The sequence below is a fragment of the Gavia stellata genome, chromosome 22, assembly GCF_030936135.1.
Source record: "Gavia stellata isolate bGavSte3 chromosome 22, bGavSte3.hap2, whole genome shotgun sequence".
Lineage (NCBI taxonomy): Eukaryota > Metazoa > Chordata > Aves > Gaviiformes > Gaviidae > Gavia > Gavia stellata.
The window spans coordinates 4,538,482-4,558,257 of record NC_082615.1 but is presented as its reverse complement, the minus strand read 5'-3'; the positions used below and the strand labels follow the sequence as shown (position 1 = coordinate 4,558,257).

Here is a 19,776-nt window from a genome sequence, read left to right as displayed (position 1 = left end):
TGTGTTTTTTATTGTTTGTAACATGTTTACTTAAGTTTGTTATTAAACGAGTATTTAAAAATATATGTTGCGTTACCTGCTTCCTTTCAGCTTCAGTAACTTGCGTTTTTTACCTCAGTATCCTTAGATGTTCTTTCAGTAGATGTGACTGTAGTTAGTTGCATGTTTTAACATTTCAGAAAGACTTTTAACCAGTTTCCTTCAAACTCTGGTACCCGACCCTGACAAAAGCAGCCCTGCGTACATCTTGGGACACACCAAGGAACCTTAAACGAGGCCTCTTCTTGCGTGGGACAGGACTAAGCTCTAACACCGCGGCTCCCGCTGCGGACATGCGGCGGCCGAGGGCAAAGCCCGCCGGGGGCGGCGATGCCGGGTAACCCCGTTACCTCTCGGCCGTTAGCTGAGGCCGATGCGGCGGCTGGCCGGAGCCGCCCTTACCCCAGCCCCACCTTCTGCCCAGCTCCACGGGAGCACGGGTGCAGCGTGGGGAAGGCGCCGCGGGAGCGCTCGGTTCCCCCCGCTCGGCCCCCGGAGGAGCGCTGAGGCCCTCCCGCCTTCGCCTGACCTGGGCGTCATCAGCGCGCGCCGCCCCCCGTCGGTCACGTGCCCCGTGTTTATCTCCGTCGTTGCGGGTGGCGCGAGGCGGCGGCGGGGCCGTGGGGCGGCGGGTGAGTGACCCGGGCGGCTTCTCGCGGCGGGGCGCGGGGTGAGGGGAGCGGCAGGAGGCTGGGGACGCGGCGGGGAGGGGGCGTCCCCCTCAGGGGCGGCGGGAGGCGGGGCTGTCCCGCGGCCCGCCGCCGTGGCCTGACTGGAAGCGGCCGCGTCCTCGGCCGCCGCCTCGGAGAAACGGGGCGGGGCGGCAGGTGCCGCCGCGCCTTTCTTCAGCCCGGGGGCGGGGGGCGCGGCTGGGAGCCGTCCGTGCGGGGCTGCGCGCCTCTTCGGCCGGCGGGTGCCGCGTCTGCCCTGAGCAGCTTCCACCGGCAGCGGTTCAGGTTCCCGGCGTCGTGGGAGCGAGGGGCTTACGGCCTTCGGCAGCCGGGTTCCGCGGTGAGGACTCGGAACCCCGCGGTGTCGTCTGTTGCTCTGAGCCACGTCTCACTGAAGAGCCTTTCCTTTACTTCCAGGCTTACAATGTCACTTCCAGCAAAGAGATGTGGAAGGCCCCCAGTGTTGTCTTTTCTGGAAAAGAAAAAGAGAAAGCAAAGTCTTGATAGGAGAAGGGGGAAGACAAGGATTTATGTGGGCAATCACATTGACCGGTGGTTGACACTTAAGGAAAAGCTGGATTTCAGAAATGATGCGGAAGTTGCAGGGTTTTTACTGGACTTGTGAGTAGACTGTCACAATACTCCTCTGTTTCCTAATACCGAGTCAATACCTGGCATTAATACCAACCGTCTGTTTTCTTTCTAGGTATGACAGCTGTGACCCACTGTCAAAATCTCCGATCTGTTCCCTCCCTGAGGGCACGAGAAGAATTACTGTGAAAGAAGAAAGAGCATTGTCAGGCAGCACTTCCTTAATAGCAGCTGATGGAACGTTAGTAGTATACTCTCTTTATGTGTGAAGGGCGGATGAAATGTTTTTCTTGATAGTACTTGAAAGACTGTAGCTGACATTTAAAAAAAACGGGGCAAAAGTTATAAGAAAGGTGAAAGTACACAGCTAGTTTTATTAAAACGGAAGATTTTTTTGATATCCTTCATAGAACAGCTTATGTGTTTGTTTTTTAATTTGTATTGTTGAGCACGTAATACTAGTCTAGACAAAATAGAAACAAAACTTTTTTGCAGAAGAAATGTTTCAGTTAACAATTTGGGTTGTATTTGCAGGTATGACAATGGTGAGCAGTTGTCTAAAGCATCTGCTTGTTCTGAACTTGGAGATGTGAGAATTGTAACCGTGAAAGAAGAGAGAGAGATGCCACGTGACTGCTTGTCAATAGAGACAGATGACACGTTAGTGATACTATGGTTTTTTGCATGTTTTGCATCTGAAAATATTTTGTATTGATTTTTTTATCACTTTTAATTTTGTTTATTAGAAACTCATGTCATTCATGCTCTGAATCGTTATCTAAAAGCATCTTCGTACATAACAGTTGGTTCAGTCCTTCTGAGGCAAGAATCTGAGATTTTGGAAAAGTTGTCAGACTCTTAGAGTACACACAGCAAACTTGCTTGTTCAGTGACTGCCTTCCTTAATTGTATGCAAGATTCATGAATGGAACAAGAAAATAGCTAGTACTTTACGTGTATCCTGGTCACTTTAGTAAGCAGTTAGATTTTTACAGTAGTACAGTCTCCAACCTAGTGCAATTGTGTGTGCTTTACCCTTTCTCAAAAGAAAAATGTTTCATTTTTGACTGAGTGATATTACATACAAAGTGACGTGTTAACCTATCTAAAAATAGTGCCGTGCTCAACGAGGCAACCACACCATCAGTCGACTGCTGATTTCTTTTACTGCAGTGTCATCAGTAGCTGAGGCATTCACAGTTGAGATCAGAGGAGCCTCAAATAGGTATGCTTGTCCATTACTCTTTATTTAGGTTTCAGTTATCCACAACAGTGTTACTGAATAATTGTAATTTCGTCCATGTCTTAGTTATCTGACCTTTAAAAAAATGTATCTTTTAATATGTGCAGGGGGACACTGAGAACCTAGGACATTACATTGGCATTGCATGGTGTGTCCAAACCCCTCGCTAATACGGTGAAGTATGTAACGCATGTAGCATGTTTGTCTGAATCTCATTTTCCGCTGTGTTTTTGCTGGTGACTTCCCTAATTCTTCTTACTTTTGGTTTTAGTAGGTGAACAAGTTGGGGTTCTGAAAGCAATTCTGTGGCACAGAAGAATTCTTGGAAGCTAGGTCAGGAGACAATAAATACCAGTGCTGATGAAGCTGACAAATTCAAGTACATTCTTCGAAATAGCATTTTTCTCTGGCAATGTAATTTTAGTTTGGAGTGCAGCAATAATTGAATTCCTGGGACTGATTTGATAACAGGTGAGACAGAGGGTTTGTTCTTAACTGATTGCTTATTTCAGCCTTCTGAGATGTGAGAAATACTGTGAAAAGTTGTTTGGGGTGAGAAAAACTTTCTGTTACCCAAAAAGGTAAGGTATAGGATGCTTTGTTACAGTCTTATGATATCTATGTGAAGATGCTGGACAAATGATCAGATATGTATGCAGCGGTAATTGTATAAAGCTAAGAAATGACGGCTGTGTAAGAATAAAGAGATTAAAAAATAAGAAGAGTTTCATGGGACAGACATCCTAGGGCATACTATGTTATTCTAGAGAATATTTACCTACCAAGAGTAGTTGTATGGCCTCTCTGTGAGGAAAAGAATTGTCTTGTCTTTCAGTGTCAGAACACCACATCACTGGTAATGCTTTTGGGTTTGTTTTTCATTCACAGTATAGCAGTGAGGTAGAGTGATGATGTTATTGAGGGATTCTTATTAGCTGTGGGAAATACATTCAGTGGTCAAGTGATGTCAGTAGCTGAACTTGGGTCTTCAAAGTAAGACTAAATGCAGTTACTAACTCAGTGTTTTTAGATGGGTGGGTAAAATTCTTAATTGTTGTAGAAAATAGTGATTTTTCCTTTGGAAAGGAACAGTGGTTATGTTAATGTATACCTTTTTTTTTTTTCTTCTTGTTTTTAAAGGTGTGGTACTGCACTTCCTATTGAAGGGTGGAGATGAAGGCAGGTATTTCCTGCTTTCCAGGCATTTGGGTGTCATGTGTTCCTGTTGCTGTTATTGTTTTGGGCCTTATGGAGTACATCTTTTCATTCTATGCTGCTATATAAGAGCCAGGAAAAGAACAAGGTCTTGTTGAAGGTGCTTTATTAACAAATTGTGAATTAATAGTCATAAAGCAGCTGTTGTATTTTAGGCCTTTTACTATCTAGCCTAGTTTTAGGTTGGATAAACATGACCTGTTAAGGAACTGGAAATATTAATGGAGCAAGAACACTTAAACTCACCTGCTTCATCAGTGGCTTTAATGTTTGGTTTCTGTCTTGTTTTTGGAATCTTGCCTGATGATGATAACTTTCAGAGGTTGCTGCTGTTGTAGAGAATTAAGTTGGTGGAGAAACAGTGAGGGAGTCAAGTAGCAGGGATTTCAAGATTCTTTCCAGGTGAAACAGTATGGTTTTTTGAGTTCTGGCTATTGTGAAGAATTGGAATGTTGAAGTAACACAGGAAGGAAAGAATGTACGGAAATCTGATTTAAAGTATTACTAGCTAGGGCATAGCCAAAGGGAAGTGTTACTGAACCATGTCCAGTTAGGTCCCTGAATACATTGTTCTTCTCTAATGCTGCTTCTGTTATTAACTGCCAAGTTAACATTTAGAATACTAACCAAGCTAGATTCAAATTATTTTTCTGGTTTATGTGTAACAAGTACAAAACTGTCAAAGCAGATAATAAACAATTTATTGTTTTTTTCTTCAATGTTTGTTATTTATTCTGACATTTAAGATTGAAGAATGATGAGTCAAAGTAGTTGAACAAGGTTTTTTGAGGAAGCTTTGGGGGATTTGGGATTCTTTTACTTCTGCTGTATTTGAGTGATAGAGATTCAAAAACTCTGGATCTTTATTAATGAGGCAGATTCTTATGATAAAACTTACTTTCCTGGGATTTGATTGCAGAATATATCTTTTTTTTCCCTTGATTCACTAAGAAATGAAAAAGAATACAAATACAAAATAAATACTCAAAAGTGTTAGAGCAGTTTGCTGAGGAAGACTGAAACCTGTAGGATGAGTTGGGTGTCAGTCATTAGTAAATGATTAGTTGGGAATCCCCTACTTTGAAGGTAGGCTTCAGCTTCAGTTCCTGTCTGTCCTAAAACGGTAGTGGCAAATGCTTTTGTAACGCTTTTTGCTACATAGCTTTTCTCACAATCATGGGATCTTGCAAGAGTCTGTATTGCAGAACTTCTCTTTATCTTAAGTAATCTGTTGTCTGAAAAGTTGTACGATTACTGTCCAGACAGGGCAGTTGTAAAGTCAATTCCTTAACTCAGAAAGAAAATAAACAATCTTGAGGAAATGGCCAGCAAGCTGTTAACGCTGAAGGCTTACTGTGACACCAGTGTGAACAGCTGAGGAGTTTCTTAGCAAGCAGGAAAGTAAAACTTAAAAGAAACATTTAAAAGAAAAAGAAAAAAAAAAACCAAACCTGATAAAATAACCTGCCTAGTAGGGCAGCTTCCTGTGCTCTACCAACAAATTGATTTTTCGATGCTTTGTTTTGACTAGTCTGCATTCAGACTCTCTAAGTCTGGCCAAAGTATAAAATAATGATTCTTAATTGAACTAAAAGGTTCTGCATGTACTGTTTTTGGTCTTTAGTGTTGGTAGTTTGTTTTTAAATTAAAAAAAAAAAACAACCCACCCCCACTCACCCCCCTGACAAACCACAATCTGTGGTTATTTCAGTAATGTAACTTGAAAGTGAATGTGTAACACTGCTTTTCCTTACAGAAAATTAAGATTGAGTGGTTAATCTAAGACAATTAAATACTTTATTGTAATGCTAAATGTCGATTTGTATTTCACTATACTGAAACCTATGTATATCCATCACAAAAATGTAAAGATGTTGGTCTGATTATATGCATTGCACATACAATAGCACAGATGGAATTATTGTAATATTTTCCATTATTTCAAAGTTCAAAAATTATATTAGGGGAATGTACTTGCCTAGACATACTTTCTGAAACAATGCAAACATATTTCATATTTAAATATTTGAGTGTCATATTGTAACTGTTATCATTGTGTTACTTTTCAGGGTGACCAGCAAGAAGAAAATCAAGCTCTTGCATAACAATTCTGGGGCAGTTTTTGGTCCATTTTGATTTTGCTGTGAGGGTATTGTGAACTATAAAGAATTACTGTAAGTTGTAGTATGAAATTCCATGTTACTTGTTGAACAGCACATTAAACTTAATTACCTAAAGTTTTATTGTGTTATGTTAATATGAATAAAGTGTATGGAGTGGATTATTTCACTGTGAGAGTCTGTATGTAGTTCTCTGAGGGGCAACAAGAAACAACAAGCCAAAATGCTAATAGGTATTGCTCAAGCTTATTCAGAATTTATTAACTTTCTGTAGGTTGTGTTAATTGAAAAGTTCCTCACATTTTATTTAAAACTTGAAGGGCTAAAAGAGAAACAACATTCTGGTAGCAGCTGCAGCATCAAGCATGCTTCCATCCTGAATGCGTTTCTTGGAATGTTTTTTTTTTCAGGGAACAAATTTAACATATCCCACATGCTGGAAGGTATTCTTGCAGTTACTGACGCACTTAAAAATGATGGGTAAAAATACTGGACTATATAATGTGTTGTGTTAGTATCTGATCTTGATTACTCATTTTTTAGAAGGCACTATGTTGTTTATCTAAATATATTTTGTTATTGAATAATTTGATCTCTTGCATTGGCTTTCGATACTACGAAAGCTGATCTATGATGCCTCTTAATTATTTTCTTCTCTAACAAAAGATGAAGTAAGTGTGGAGTACTTTCAGTAACTGAAGTTCAACAGAATAGTGTTGGCAGTTCTGAAATTGGTTTGTAGTTACTAAGTATGAGTAATCCTGGAAAGTTTTTAACTGAGAAACTGTGAAATTAGTGTGATTGTATTCAATATATGTTTGTCAGAAGGACAGAAACTCCCAGTCTTCTGATTTTTTTTTTTTTTCTTTAACCTCACACTTTCATAAGTGTTTAGGTCTTGATCTTACAGTATTCAAGCCAGCTGGGTTTTCCCATCAACTTACATTAGAACAGCTTCTCTCTATGGAGAAATTCCCCTAATCAGGTCATTACGCTCCACATTCATTTTTTATAATGAGCTACTTCACTTGCTATAAGAAGCTGCTGCTCTTAAATACTCTTTTGTTGCTCTTGAAGTATAAAATTTCAACATTACCTTATTAGCAATATATCTTTTGCCAAATGTTGCACAGATAGTTCTTTTTTTTTTTTTTTTAGATAAAGCAGAGAAGATCATTTGTTGAAGCTTTCTCAGAATGAAAACGCCACTTCCCATGTCCTTCTGTGTTCTCTTTGCTTTGTACCTTTCAATTTCTTCTTTGACTACCAAGCAGTCATTCATGTAAATGACTCACTTGGGCACACAGAAGAAGTATGACTAGTGACACTAGTTCTCAGTGAAGTCTCTTTCAGCGTGCTCAGATTTTCTATTGTCAATGTCATCACAGTGAAAAGGGATGAGGGCTCAGCCTTCGGTATGATCAGTTATGTTTTCCTCCAAAATCTACAAGATCAGCAGAAGAATCTGCAACTACAGTAGCTTATTACACTAAGGCGCTCTGTCCTTCTGTGGCTTTTGAGCACCATCTTGTCAGCCTGTTCAGCCTAGTTCTTGTCCCTTTATAAATGCACACTAAAAATATTTATATTATTTAATGACTTACTCTTGTGGAAGTAAAGTAATACTGCAAATGCATGATGTTTTGAGGTGCGCTCGCTACATAAAATTACTGGTAGAATGATTATTCTGGTCCATAGTACTTGAACATCATATGATTCAGCACATACTAATGTGTTTCCCCCAAAACCTCCCATTAGACTAGCACTTCATGCTGAAGAAAAGTCAAGAGAAAAGCAGACTTTTTAAAATTTCCTTTTGTAGTCTTATAATATGCATGGAGGATATATTTGGGGTTGTTATAGCAACATGCTTTTGAATATCTGACTTCTGTAGGGTAGAGTATTATCATTAGTATTTTCCAGTAAATTTTGCAGAACAGTGAATGGTAATTATTCTGAAACAAGATTCTTACTGCTGCCGAGAACACGACAAGAGCAATGGCTATGCTTTTGTCAAAACAGCCAAGTAAGTTTTTCTGCACCTATGAGCCTATGGGAATTGCTGAACTTGAATATGTTCAAATGGCAGAACTAAATCTATAAAAAATGGCTTACACTGTTGTTCCAATGATACATTGAGAATATACACATAGAAAAATTACACTAAGCAAAATCCTTGGGTTCTTGGCAATACTGACTATAGGTTGCTGACCCAAGTACTGTGAAAATGAGAATTTTCTGTATGGGTTTGTAGTGAAAGGCAAACAGTGGCTCTAAAAACACTGAATTTTTTTTTTGTTTTGTGTTTGTAATGTGGCTTTACTATCCCACTTGGTTTCCTTCCTGTTTAATTCTTCGGCTTTTTTCTTATTCTGAATGCCTGTCTATAAGGCTTGAGCATACAGTTAAAAGTTCAGGAGGAAGCAGAATGCCGCACCTAGAAACGTTATTTAAGAATATAACAGGAGTGCAGGAATCTGGTTGTATTCTGAATTCTACAGGTTTAGTAAATCATCTTGTTCAAGTTGCTTCTCTTTCCTCTTTTTTTTTATCTTGTGGTATAATAGGAGTAAATTCAAAATGTAACTTTTATAAGGCATGATCGCTTGTCTGTAAGAAAGATTTAATAGTATGAAATGCTATAGTAAGTGTGATGATACTTGTCATTACTTTTTCAAGAAATTTTCATGTCCTGTGTCTGTTGTTAGTGAATGTCTTTTGGGCTTCTAAATCAAGGCAACCCCAAACAAGTTTCAGCAATGTGTCATGTTAAGCACATTCTCATGAGTCACTGCTGAAAATACCGATCAGTGGATGGCAGAAGGGAAAACGCATCAAAGGAGGAATTCGGAAGGTAGGAGTTGTGGAGTTTCAGTTAGAGAGGAATGGTGAACCTGAACGTCTTTTGTGGTTTGAGTGGTTACCTGTCTCAGGTCAAGCCTGCTTCCTTTCTTTTCTGATGTCTTAATATTTCATCTCTTTACAATTCCAGAGAGATTCCTCACCACTACAGGAGTCAAAGCTCTGGGTAGTGAGGACTGTGTTTTCACAAAGCTGAGCATTCAACAGATAAATGAGACGCTTCTGAGATCAGACAGAGCTGATAAGTGTGACAAGTGTTACATCTTTGCCACCTCACTTAAGTCATAAAGCAATACTTTCTTCTGTCCTTCTTATGTATAAATGTAAAATTGATGTGTATTTAAGATACCAAAATCAGTGATTTTGTAACCTTGCTTTACGTGTAGTATTCAGCGTAGTTTTATCTATAGACTGGCTAGGGTATCTAGAAAGAGGGCAAGTGTGTTTGTGTGTATGTATGCGTATACAAACACACTCCCGCTCTCCATTTTATTTTCTAAAATCATAAGCTAACATGGATTGGAAGGGACCTCTGAAGGTCATCTCATCCAACGCTCTGCTCAAAGCAGGGCTGACTTCAGGTTTGGATCAGGTTACTCAGGGCCTTGGCTAGCTGAGTTTTAAAAATCTCCAAGTATTATATAGAATTTTGAAATGCTGTTTAATAGAACATAGGTTCCAGAATGTAAGATTTATCTTGCATTACTGTTTTCAATTTTTCTTTTTTTTACCGTTACTGTAGTAGGCAAAGTCCTGATTCATGTTTTTTAAGGTATGTGACCTGACAGTATGGGAATGCTTAAAATATATTTATGTGGACGCCTAAATTATGCAACTACACCCAATTACTGATTTTAATAGCTTTGTCTATGCTAAATAGAAGCGTGTGTATGTGGAGAATGTTTTAAGATATATCACAAAGAGCTTACTTTCTCTGGCTTTAAAAGAAGGATATGGTTTGAAGTGAAATGACCACAGACCCTGTGTTAAGTATTCTTACATAATTACTATTATGTTTGGTGTTTGTAATCAACTTGTGTTTATATGAGCGAAAAAACTTTGGTGAATATGCTCTGAATATGCAGTAGGAAGACACACTGAAAAATCGGGGTATCTCGTATGGAGATACGATGCTACTTAATTTAATTACATTAGTTCTTTGTCTCTTAACAGGTTAAGTGAAAAACTGCAGATATGTATCTTTTGCCAGGAGAATGTTTTTCAGGTATTTTAAAGCTAACTAAAGAAGTAATTGTTTTTCAAGATAGGCTAGTCTACCTTTCTGAAGTTAGTGCGTTTTCCTGTTCTTTATCTCCGCTCTTGGTAGTAAAACATGCTTGGGATATCTGTGAAATCTGCAAATGGGGGGAACCTCGCCAGCTTAAGTGATGGGCTAAGTTTAGGGTCTGGAACTAAACCAGAGTGGAGAAGCTGTTCTGTGATACATGATGGTTGCAGTTTTCTTAACAATGCCTTTTGACAGACCCAACTTAACATGTGCATGATTATAAAGACTTTTGTGTCATAAATGGCCAACTAATCCCCATGTGTTTGAGCAACCAATTATTCTTGACAGATGTCTGCATCCCCCAAAGTAATTTGTGTTGTTCCAGGGCAAAACAGAGGAGGGAAGAGCAAAGGAGAGAACAAAGGTTGAATGGTGTTTAAACCACTGGAAAAGCTTCCGGTGCTTTTAAATCACTTTTTCTTACTCTTCATGGTTCTTTGCACAAATTTCTTTGCTATCCTGTATGCTCCTTCTTGGATGGTCAACCTTGCTGCAGACATTAGAAGACATGCCAGCAGAAGAATTTTATCTGTGTTTGTAAGCATTGTTTAAACAATCAATTTCAAAACAGTTCTTGAAGTGACCTATTTTTCAAATGAAAACATTCTTTAACACTAATACAAGACATACTATCTTCAGCAGCAAAAAATAAAATAAAATCCTATTGTAGTAGGATTTTGTTGTAGTTTAAAAAAATCCATCATATGATAAACTCAACCTGGCTTTGAGTATAGTACAGTGGTGTTTATCTTGCGATTCAGCTGTTGATCTGGGATGACTTAAACTGAATCTGTACACAGCAGCTCTGATACTTCTTTTGCCGTTTTTAATCCCAAATTAGATAAAATTACTTGTGGATATTAGAGTGCAACATATTTAATATAGCCCAATTACTTGTCTTCCCTTTTCCAAAAAGGCAGCTGAAAGTACAGGTTGCAGTAGATGGTTCTCACAGGTGAACATGTTTCTTGTCTTCTAACATCCTGATTCAGGATGTTAGTGTGGTCTCACAACTATGAGCTTGGACAAGATTTGAGCACGAATACTTCGATTGCACTTCAGTTGTGAACTTTTGATACGCATTAAGATAGCTGTGGAGGTAGCAGCAGGTGTGTTTGTATGTACATATAGAAAACTGTTCCTGTAATTCATGTAGCTGTTTTCTACCTATATCTAAAGTAGTCCTAAATCAGCATTTTTTTAAAGTCGTTATAAGATACAGATTGCATAACTTTATTTCAATATTGATGAGTTTGGTGCAAGTATACATACAGGAATAAGTTTTTTTTCTTTCTTTTTGTTAAGATAGTTTCAAAAGCCATAGCTAGAAGACGATCCCTAATCAAAGTCAAAAAATGCCCTAGTGAGTGTGCATAGTGTTCTTGTAAGCTTTTGATACCAAGACTGTATGCTTACTGCAAGGTTGTCTATTCAGGGTAATGGGAATCGAGGAGAGCCTGATGTGTGTTTGTAAGGGGAGGCCAGGGCTGGCGCTTCAGCAGCACTGCTTACGCAGCCAGGATGCTCCCTGTCCCTTCCTGGGCATTTATTCAGGTCTCACCGTGGCCTCTCCCTCTGACAGCACAGCACTTCCTGAGTCCCTGGGGTAAACTTGGATACGGGAACTCATCTGGCTACTAAAATTCACCCTCAAAACGGTGTTGTCATTTTTCTTCAGTCCTCTCATTTCCTTAATCTGGTTTGTCGCATAGTCATACAAACATCTGCTGGCTCAAGGGGAGGTGCCGTACGGACGGGAACGAGTGGCAAGCACAGGAAATGACACTACCATTGCGAGCTTGCTACTGAAATGTTGGCCAAATATTTATCTGTGATGTGAAATCCCTTTTAACCTTGTAGTCATTCATAAAAGCATTGAGGAAAAAGCTGATCCAGTTACTTAAACTATTATGTCAAATTATTCTGGGATTTTAGGCAAGTAATACCTACTTTCAGTGACAAGTTAAAAACATATTGAGCATTAGAAATAGGATATTAGGGGCTTAACTTAAAATTATGAGCTTCCAGAATGGTGTTTTTAAGAACTTTTTTCCTTCATTTGCCCTCTTTGCGTTATTCCTTCTTAGAAAAAACAAAACAAACAAAAAACACCCCACCAAACTGGAACGAGGAGAAAAAAAAAGTTTGTGAGGATACTTAGTAGGTGTTTTAAATTCACTTATTTCAAATTCTGATTACTTTTTGATACCAGATCTTTTTTGTTGTGTAAAATGTCAAAGGTGAGTTCCAAAATGCAATGCACTGTTGATGCATTTAATGGTGTAGTGAAACAGCCAGTTCTCAAAGAGGGCAAGTTTTCTATTTAAAAATCTGTATTGGGAATTGGGAGGGAAAAAAAAGATTATTAGATACAAATGTGTTCCTGTTTTGGATGTCTGGTGGTTCTTCCTCCTCTTCTGCTTACCTCCATTCTAACCTTGTTTTACTCAGTTACAGTTTCTGGGTGATGCACTGTATGCATCTGTATTGTGGCAGATGTTTTTCTTCCCCTCTTGTGTACTAAAACCCTGGCTCAGGAATTACTGTAACCCTTGTATTGGAAATAATTGCCTTTCAGTCTTCTCTTATGAAGGAAGAAAATTAATGGAGTGAGATTTTCAGCTGCATTTACATTTTTAGGTTTCTGTAAAGAGGGACAGAATCTGTCTGATTTTTAGAAAAAGTTGAAAAAATGCAAATGGAAGGTGGTATCTGTAGAAGTAATTGAAGACTGTTGCCGGTGTTAATTATAGGAAGCATGTTCTTACCAGTATTTGTTTGCTTTTTTGTTTCATTAAAACAGAGGAGAAACGAAAGAATGAGAATGTATAAATCGTGACATTACAGAAACATGCTTCGGTTGTACAGGGGCTATTCTAATAAGAGACTTAAAAGCCTCTGAGGTAGTATGTTACCAAATGCAGTATTTACGGGTATTGTCGTACTAACACAAACTAAATTCATAATGCTTCAAAGCTTGTCCAACCTGAGAGTGGGCCAAAGTTCCCCCCTTTGAAATTAAAAAAGATGCTCTTATATTGATCAACATTTCTGTTAAAAGCTAAAAACACACAAAAAACCCCACCCAAAGCTCAATCAGGCAGGAAGACCATCACTGACCCCAAACTTGCAAATAAAATTACTGGAGCTCTGTAACAGTATATGACAAAGTAAAAATGCATGGAGTTGCTTGTCACAGGTCAGTTTGCATAATTGTGCTCCCATCCGTAATCAGTTTGATTCCTGCAAATAGCTTCTTCCCAAATGTTTTCTGGGGAGCAAAAAAAAAAAAAAAAAAAAAAAGCTTTAAAAAGCTTTCTTAAGCAAAATGAAAAGTGCCATCAGGGATGTGGTAGGGGAAAAGACAAATAGTCGCTTGAAACTGGTTAGAAGAAAGTTAAGAATTCAGTTGAGTCCATGGAGCCTGCCAACACACTAATTAAACCATTGAGTTGCTGGCTTTGTATTAGTTAAACTTCCCAAATCGTCTACCAGCACTGGCCAACCACAAGGAAATGAAAGCAGACCGCAGTGTAGGATTTCTGTAGCAGTTCTATTCACAGACGTGTTCTAAAATTAATATTCTTGTGGGGAGAAGTGTTTTGCAAAAATATTTGGAAATTTGAAAAGTTAACGGTGATGTGTGAAAGGTGACTGATGTCAATTCTGAGTTTGTGCCATTGGGAGAGAGAGAAATACGTATAATTTAGCTGCAGCCTACCAATCTTTCAACTCTACTTCTACTCACAGTTTTTAGTTTTGTTTATATCTTAGGATCCTGTTAGAAAAAAGCTAGATTTTTCTTTCCACCATATTTAGGTTTTATGGTTGCTATATTAGCAACTTGTATTTTCAGTAGTAAACTGCAAAGCTTTTGTACTTGGCAAGTTTCAGGTTGCATAAACAGCTTATGATAAGACCAAAAAGTCCTATAGCTGATGCTACGGTCTATGCTATGCTATGTAAAAGTTTTAAATTGGTTTTTACAATATTTATTATTGTGTGTATATATATTACATATATATAAATGCTTCTGTTCATGTTAGCTCTCCATGACTTCTGCTGAGAAAACTTTTCTTCTGTTGTTTTTTTTTTCTGAGCAATGTGTTCATTTTTCCTTGACCCATCTTTGCATCTTACTCAGTTATTTAATAACAAGCGATGATGAAGTGTATGTTGCTAACTCAAGCAACTGTAAAAATTACGAGTGAATTGTTTCGTGTTCTTCTTCTGTTCAGTTTTGTTATGATCCAAACAAGCAGTTCCTGTTGGCAACAGGGCTGCCTCACAAAATGCTGTGTAATAAATGTCACTCCAGAACACGGGTAAAACTTCAGATCCTAGTCACGAGGGGGTTTGTTTATTTGCTGATTTGAATATAGTCTGTTGCATCATTCCTTTTAGAAGAGTATAATCTCAAATTAACCACAGACTAATTCAATTAGCAAAATAAATTGAGGTAGAGTAGGAAGTGAGTTTTGAAGAACTCGAGTCCTCAGAGGACAGCTTTATTACTCTGTCTGTTGGATATCTGTCAGTAATTACTCCCTCCGAGCATCACTGGCCTTGCTGGTTGGCTGTTCTCTAACACACCTCCTACAGCGGTCTTTCCGACTGCCAAGACTCATCTTCATTTTTCTGCTCCTGATCTCGGTATTTCACTGGCTGGTCATTGGTATTCTGAATAGCTGCAGAAGGGAACCATTTTCCTCTTGGTCTGTTCTGTTTTCCCTGAGGGACTGACCTTCAGAGTTGTTACTATGCATGACCCAAGTGAAAATTTAGAAGTGAGTGACATCCTTCTGCCTCAACATTCTTTTCTATTTGTAGTAGATGTAAATTGTTTTTAATTGATGGGTGGTTTTTTTGTTGTTGTTCCCAGTGTCAAAAGAATTTTGGTATTGATATTTTGACAATCTCAGACCGGTCTGTGCTGTCCTTCATCTGTTGCCAGACATGTTAAGATGACTCAATCTTGAAAAGACGCTTGCATGTCAGAAATGTTTGTAGTTCTCCCCCCCTTTTGGAGGTTGGTTGAGCACCTCGTGATTTGCACAGGACTCAAACATAACCAGTCCAGTGCAGCATTTATTTGCATTTTTTTCTAAATTATTTTAAAGTGCTTTTTGTCGTTGTTCAAATAATTTATTTTTATCTTTTAGTTTTATTCTTATCATCCAGTTTGGGAGAAAATAATCAGGTAATTTTGCCACATGCAGATTTCTGTAGATGTGTTTTCTTTCCCTGGCTGCCCACAGAGAAATTGGTTTACAAGAAGAAACTGTTCCAAAAGGAGTTCCAAAAGGAGTTAATAGTGTGACTTTCTCTCTCCCTTCTATCAAATCTTTAAATGCTTTGATTTATGTTTTGAAGATGAGGTCTAAACTTAAGTTTCACAGAAAAAGCAATTAAATATGACAACCATTCTGAGTATTTTGAGATTCATTAGGAACGTAAGAAAATCTGTTGGGCCAGACCCGAGGCTTATGTACTTCAGTATCTTGTTTCTGTATTCAGGGAAGAGATTCGCAAGCAGCTCCATCTTATGTCAGTGTTACAAATGCAGTTGCAGGCAAGACCAATTCTTGCTAGGTTTTGTATAAATGGAGAAAAGAGGTACTCCTTGTATTGCAGGACTTCTAATAGGGATGGAAAATTTACTATTTTAAGTTGCTTAGGCTTTGGCTATGCAATTAAAAATAATAATGCTGAACACTTTATATGGATATGAAAAATGCTGCTGCTGTCATCATATTCCTTATAGGATCCTTCTTTGTGTGCTTTGAATTCAGCCAATTTTCTATCTTACAGGAATCTTACACTATCTGTTTATGGAACATGAGGTTGTTCTCAATGTGCTTTTGCCTTGTTACATTATGTTGATTAACATTTGTCTCTTCTCTACTGAAAACAATTGCTATTTCTTAACCTTTGTGTAAGAGTGTTTTCATACCTCATCACCTCAGTAACTGTTCTCAGAACTTTGCTTAGTTCTGTAGTTATCTTTTTGGACAGAGTAAGAAGTATTTCAAAGAAGACAGACAAAAAGAAAAATAGGTCTCAGTTTTTCACTGTTCTTTTCTTTTTGGCTTTCTATTGGCTGAGGGAATGTCATTGATTTAAAAAAAAAAAAAAAAAAAAAAACAAAAAAAAACCCAACCAAGACCAAACTGATTTTGATAAAAGCTTCATTTCTCTCCTTCTGAAATGACAAATCTAACTTGGAATGCTCTGTCACGAAAAGAATGTTTTAAAGTACATTTTCCTTATTAATGCATATTAGTTTACACTTGGTATTGGTTTTAATTTGCCTTTGGCTATCCGTTTCATTTGGCTTATTCACATTTCTATAATTCCTGTCTGGCTTTGATTAATGTAAATCATTTTATCATTTACTCATTTGCCTACCCTATCTTACACTCTCCACTCCCACTAGTCTGCTTTGTTTGCCAACCAAACTACAACTTTTATTACTGTTTTTGTAGAGCTTGCATCTGCCATGTATGATAGTGGTACCGCTGCAGTTACCTCCTTCAGATGCCTGAAACATTTCTCCCAGATAAGCCGGACCTTGGCAGCTTAATCTGCTTCTCTTTTTTTGCAAGGTTTCGTTTGTTTAGGATACTGTATCATAAAGGTATGTGACTGAGTGAGAGTGCTAAAAAGGAGACTGAAAAAACATTCAGTTCAAAATTAAGGAAGAGGAAAAATTCTTCTATCATGATGAATAGACTCGGTATGTTCAGGTGGGTCTATTCCTCTAGAAGAGGAGAGACAGCCTTTCATAGTTTTTGTGGAAGGTTATGTCATTTTATTCAAACATGTACAGCTGTGTATGCATAGAAAATATTCTATACAATCAGAGCTCTCGAAGAATTTAAAAGCCATAAAGATGCTTTCCACCGTGATGTTGCAGGACTGAGCTAGTCTGACAGCAAAAATGGAAAAGTTGTCAATTTGGTCTCAGGTATGTTTTAATAGGTACTTCTAACTGTTTACTTACAAGAGTTGTTTCAAAGAGATAGGATGAACATAAAATGGCAAATTAACGAAGAAAAAGCTTGCAGTAGAATTGTGCTTAAATGGGGTCATAACTAATAGCAGTAAGTAATGCTCAACCTTAAATACGGTAAGTGTTGCAACTGGTAAGGCTCAGTTGCTCTGATTACGCTTCAAGACTTCATAGTGGTAGAAATTTGTTGTTTAGAAGCGGGTAACAAAACATTAAAAATACCTTTCAATCATCAGGTCCAATTTTCTCTGAGGTGTTAAAATTTTAAACGTAAAACAGAAGCCTGAAGATTAATTAGCTGTTCATTTAGCAAAGATCGTATGTCATGCAAAGCTGAATTGCAAAGTAGTGGGGGTTTTGCATTTCCAGTTAATGTAAGAGTAATGCTGCTGCGGCTTTTAAAAATCCTCTTGTGGTGTCGGGGTTTAGAGCTGCTTTATGAATAATTATCCTCTGAGGGTGGATGGGATGCTTTCAATTTAAGGCGTGCGTTTGAATTTTCGTCATCTGCTGTTCCTTGAAACAAACCGAGGCGTTAGGGCGGTACTCTTTATCCTTTTGGTTACTAACCGAGTCTACTCCATTCTAGTTCGGGGCGAGTCGGCCACTCGCCTCCCAGAACCGCTCGAGAGTGAAGGTCTCGCCTCACAAAACTGCTTTTACGACCCAGGGAAAACGTGCTTTAACCTCAGCCGTCAACAGGATCGCGGGGAGGGTGCAGTAACTAAAATAATCCTGAGAGAACACCCCGCTAAGCGCCTTCCCAACCATTCCCGTATCCGCTTTTCCTCACAGGAGACGCTGGGGCGGCGCCGGGAGCGCGGCCCCGCCGCGGGCCTCCGCCCCGCGGCGGGGCCGCGCTCCCGGCGCCGCCCACGGCTTCGCAGTGTTTACAAACACGCGTCACCGGCAAGCGGAGCTCCGCTCCGCCCGCGTCCCCGGGAGGGCACCCGCAGGGCCCTCCGCGCTGGGCCGCGGCCAGCCGCCGAGGAGGGCGCCGCCGCCATAAGCCGTTGGGGGGGCGCGAGGCACGCTGGGTAGAAGGGCGGGAAGCGCGCGGCGGCGGGCTGAGGGGAGCGCGGGTTTCCTGTCAGGCGGGGCGGCCCTCACCTGCCCCGCGCCTCCCGGCAGCGTTTTCACCGGTAAAACTCGCTAACCCCGCGAGCAGCTGTAGTCTTGACTGGTACCGCACTGATGTCCTTTCTCCCCGAGGTCAATAGTACGCTAACAAGTGACTGGTCGAGGTGAAATATCTGTTTTCGCCCTCCTCCCCATTCCTCCTCCAAAAAAAGCGTGTTCATCTGGATGTCTTCGGCATTTTTAAGAGTATTACGCTTTCCAGTCTTCTATTACTTAAAGCGATCTGAAAGGCATCCTTAAAGGAAAAAAAAAAACCCTATAAAAATAACTTGAGGTATAGCTCTTTATTTTCTCCTTCTAATTTTAAAGTCAGTTCAGGAATTGGCTGGGTATGTAGCGAGGGAGCTTCACACCATCCCGATCATCCACTATTTTTAATATTTTGTAGTAATTACATGATGTTTTTTAATGCTTTCCCCTTGACCAAAATGCGTTTGTGAGGAAAATTACTAAATTGCAGCATGAATCCTACTAAGTTTGACACACATCGTTAAATTTAAGTATGTAAAGAGCTCCACTATGGTTATTGGGATTACTTAAAAATGTGGTTGTACGCGGCAGCGTTTTTGAGGCTGTGTGCTGGAGGAAATTGTTACTGCTTACAAGGAGCTTCTCACCTAGTAAATAGGAAAAAATGTGTGCTTGTCAGGTGCGGGGATATCAATATGTGAAATCTCTCTTCATTGGGTTGTGCAGGTTTTGGTATTTGAAGTGCTTATCTTAAATCGTGTATGAATGTTACTGAGAAGTGGTTTTGCAAATGAACTTTGTAGGGTTTTGTTTAACAAAAATCAAATCTCACTGGAAGCTTGTGACACTTGCTGTAATAAAAAGATTATGGATAGCTCCTAATGGCTTTTAAAAGCTGTTTAATGCTGGTTGTGTCAAAGTAAGCAATTAGGGTCACTTAATCTACTTGATTATTCATCAAGTTCCTCTAGTAGTATTCCATGCTTTTGGATCTGTGAAAATGTGCATCTTGAGAAGGCTGCTTCACCACTTCATAGCCCTCAGTACAGAGCACGTATATCTAATAAGAAAACCGGAAAACCGAAGAAAGAGAACGTGATTATATGACAGTTTACTAGCCCCAAGCAGAAGCAGACTGTAAATGAACACTCTTGTGTTGCTATAGCATGAGCTTCAAGAAAAAAAGAATATGTCTAAAAATATGTAGTCATTTAAGGAAAGTTTGGTCAAGTTAAATAGTATTAATGGATTGGACCGTACACAGGACTTGCAAGTTTAACGTTTCTGTTAAACTTAGGTCAGACTGGTTTAAGGTTAGATGATGCAGATGAGGTCTGCTGATTCTTAATTTCTGTGATGCAGACAGGTGCTGCTGCGGAATTTGATGTGGACTGGATAACACTGGGCTGCTTAGCTCGAAGGGCCAGAAGTGGAGAAGTGCAGCGAGTGCTTTGAGACCTTGTTTAGTGTCAGTGGCAATTGCAGCAACCCAGTGCCTCAGATTAAATTTTGGTCAGTAATTTGGAGCCCTTGTTCTGTCCTGAATAGGTGGACGCAAAGCAGACAGAGAAAAAGAATGTCTTTTGCTTAGCCTCAACTGGCAGGGAAAAAAATGCGTGGAATAG

The 19,776-nt window shown here is 39.4% G+C and overlaps 1 protein-coding gene and 1 long non-coding RNA gene across 2 annotated transcripts in view; both read left to right on the top strand.

Annotated features, from left to right (window-relative positions):
- Positions 1 to 19,776, top strand: part of FOXK2 (forkhead box K2) — a 69,718-nt gene that overhangs the window by 136 nt on the left and 49,806 nt on the right. The window contains exons 2-4 of the mRNA XM_059828126.1: positions 1,128 to 1,331; positions 1,417 to 1,542; positions 1,836 to 1,961. Coding sequence (XP_059684109.1) covers positions 1,135 to 1,331; positions 1,417 to 1,542; positions 1,836 to 1,961 — 449 coding nt within the window. The 5' untranslated portion in view covers positions 1,128 to 1,134. The remainder of the gene's footprint in view (positions 1 to 1,127; positions 1,332 to 1,416; positions 1,543 to 1,835; positions 1,962 to 19,776) is intronic.
- LOC132318985 (uncharacterized) lies at positions 2,642 to 3,722 on the top strand. The gene is made up of 3 exons (XR_009484423.1): positions 2,642 to 2,723; positions 2,816 to 3,015; positions 3,685 to 3,722. It is a non-coding gene; the product is annotated as an uncharacterized LOC132318985 (long non-coding RNA).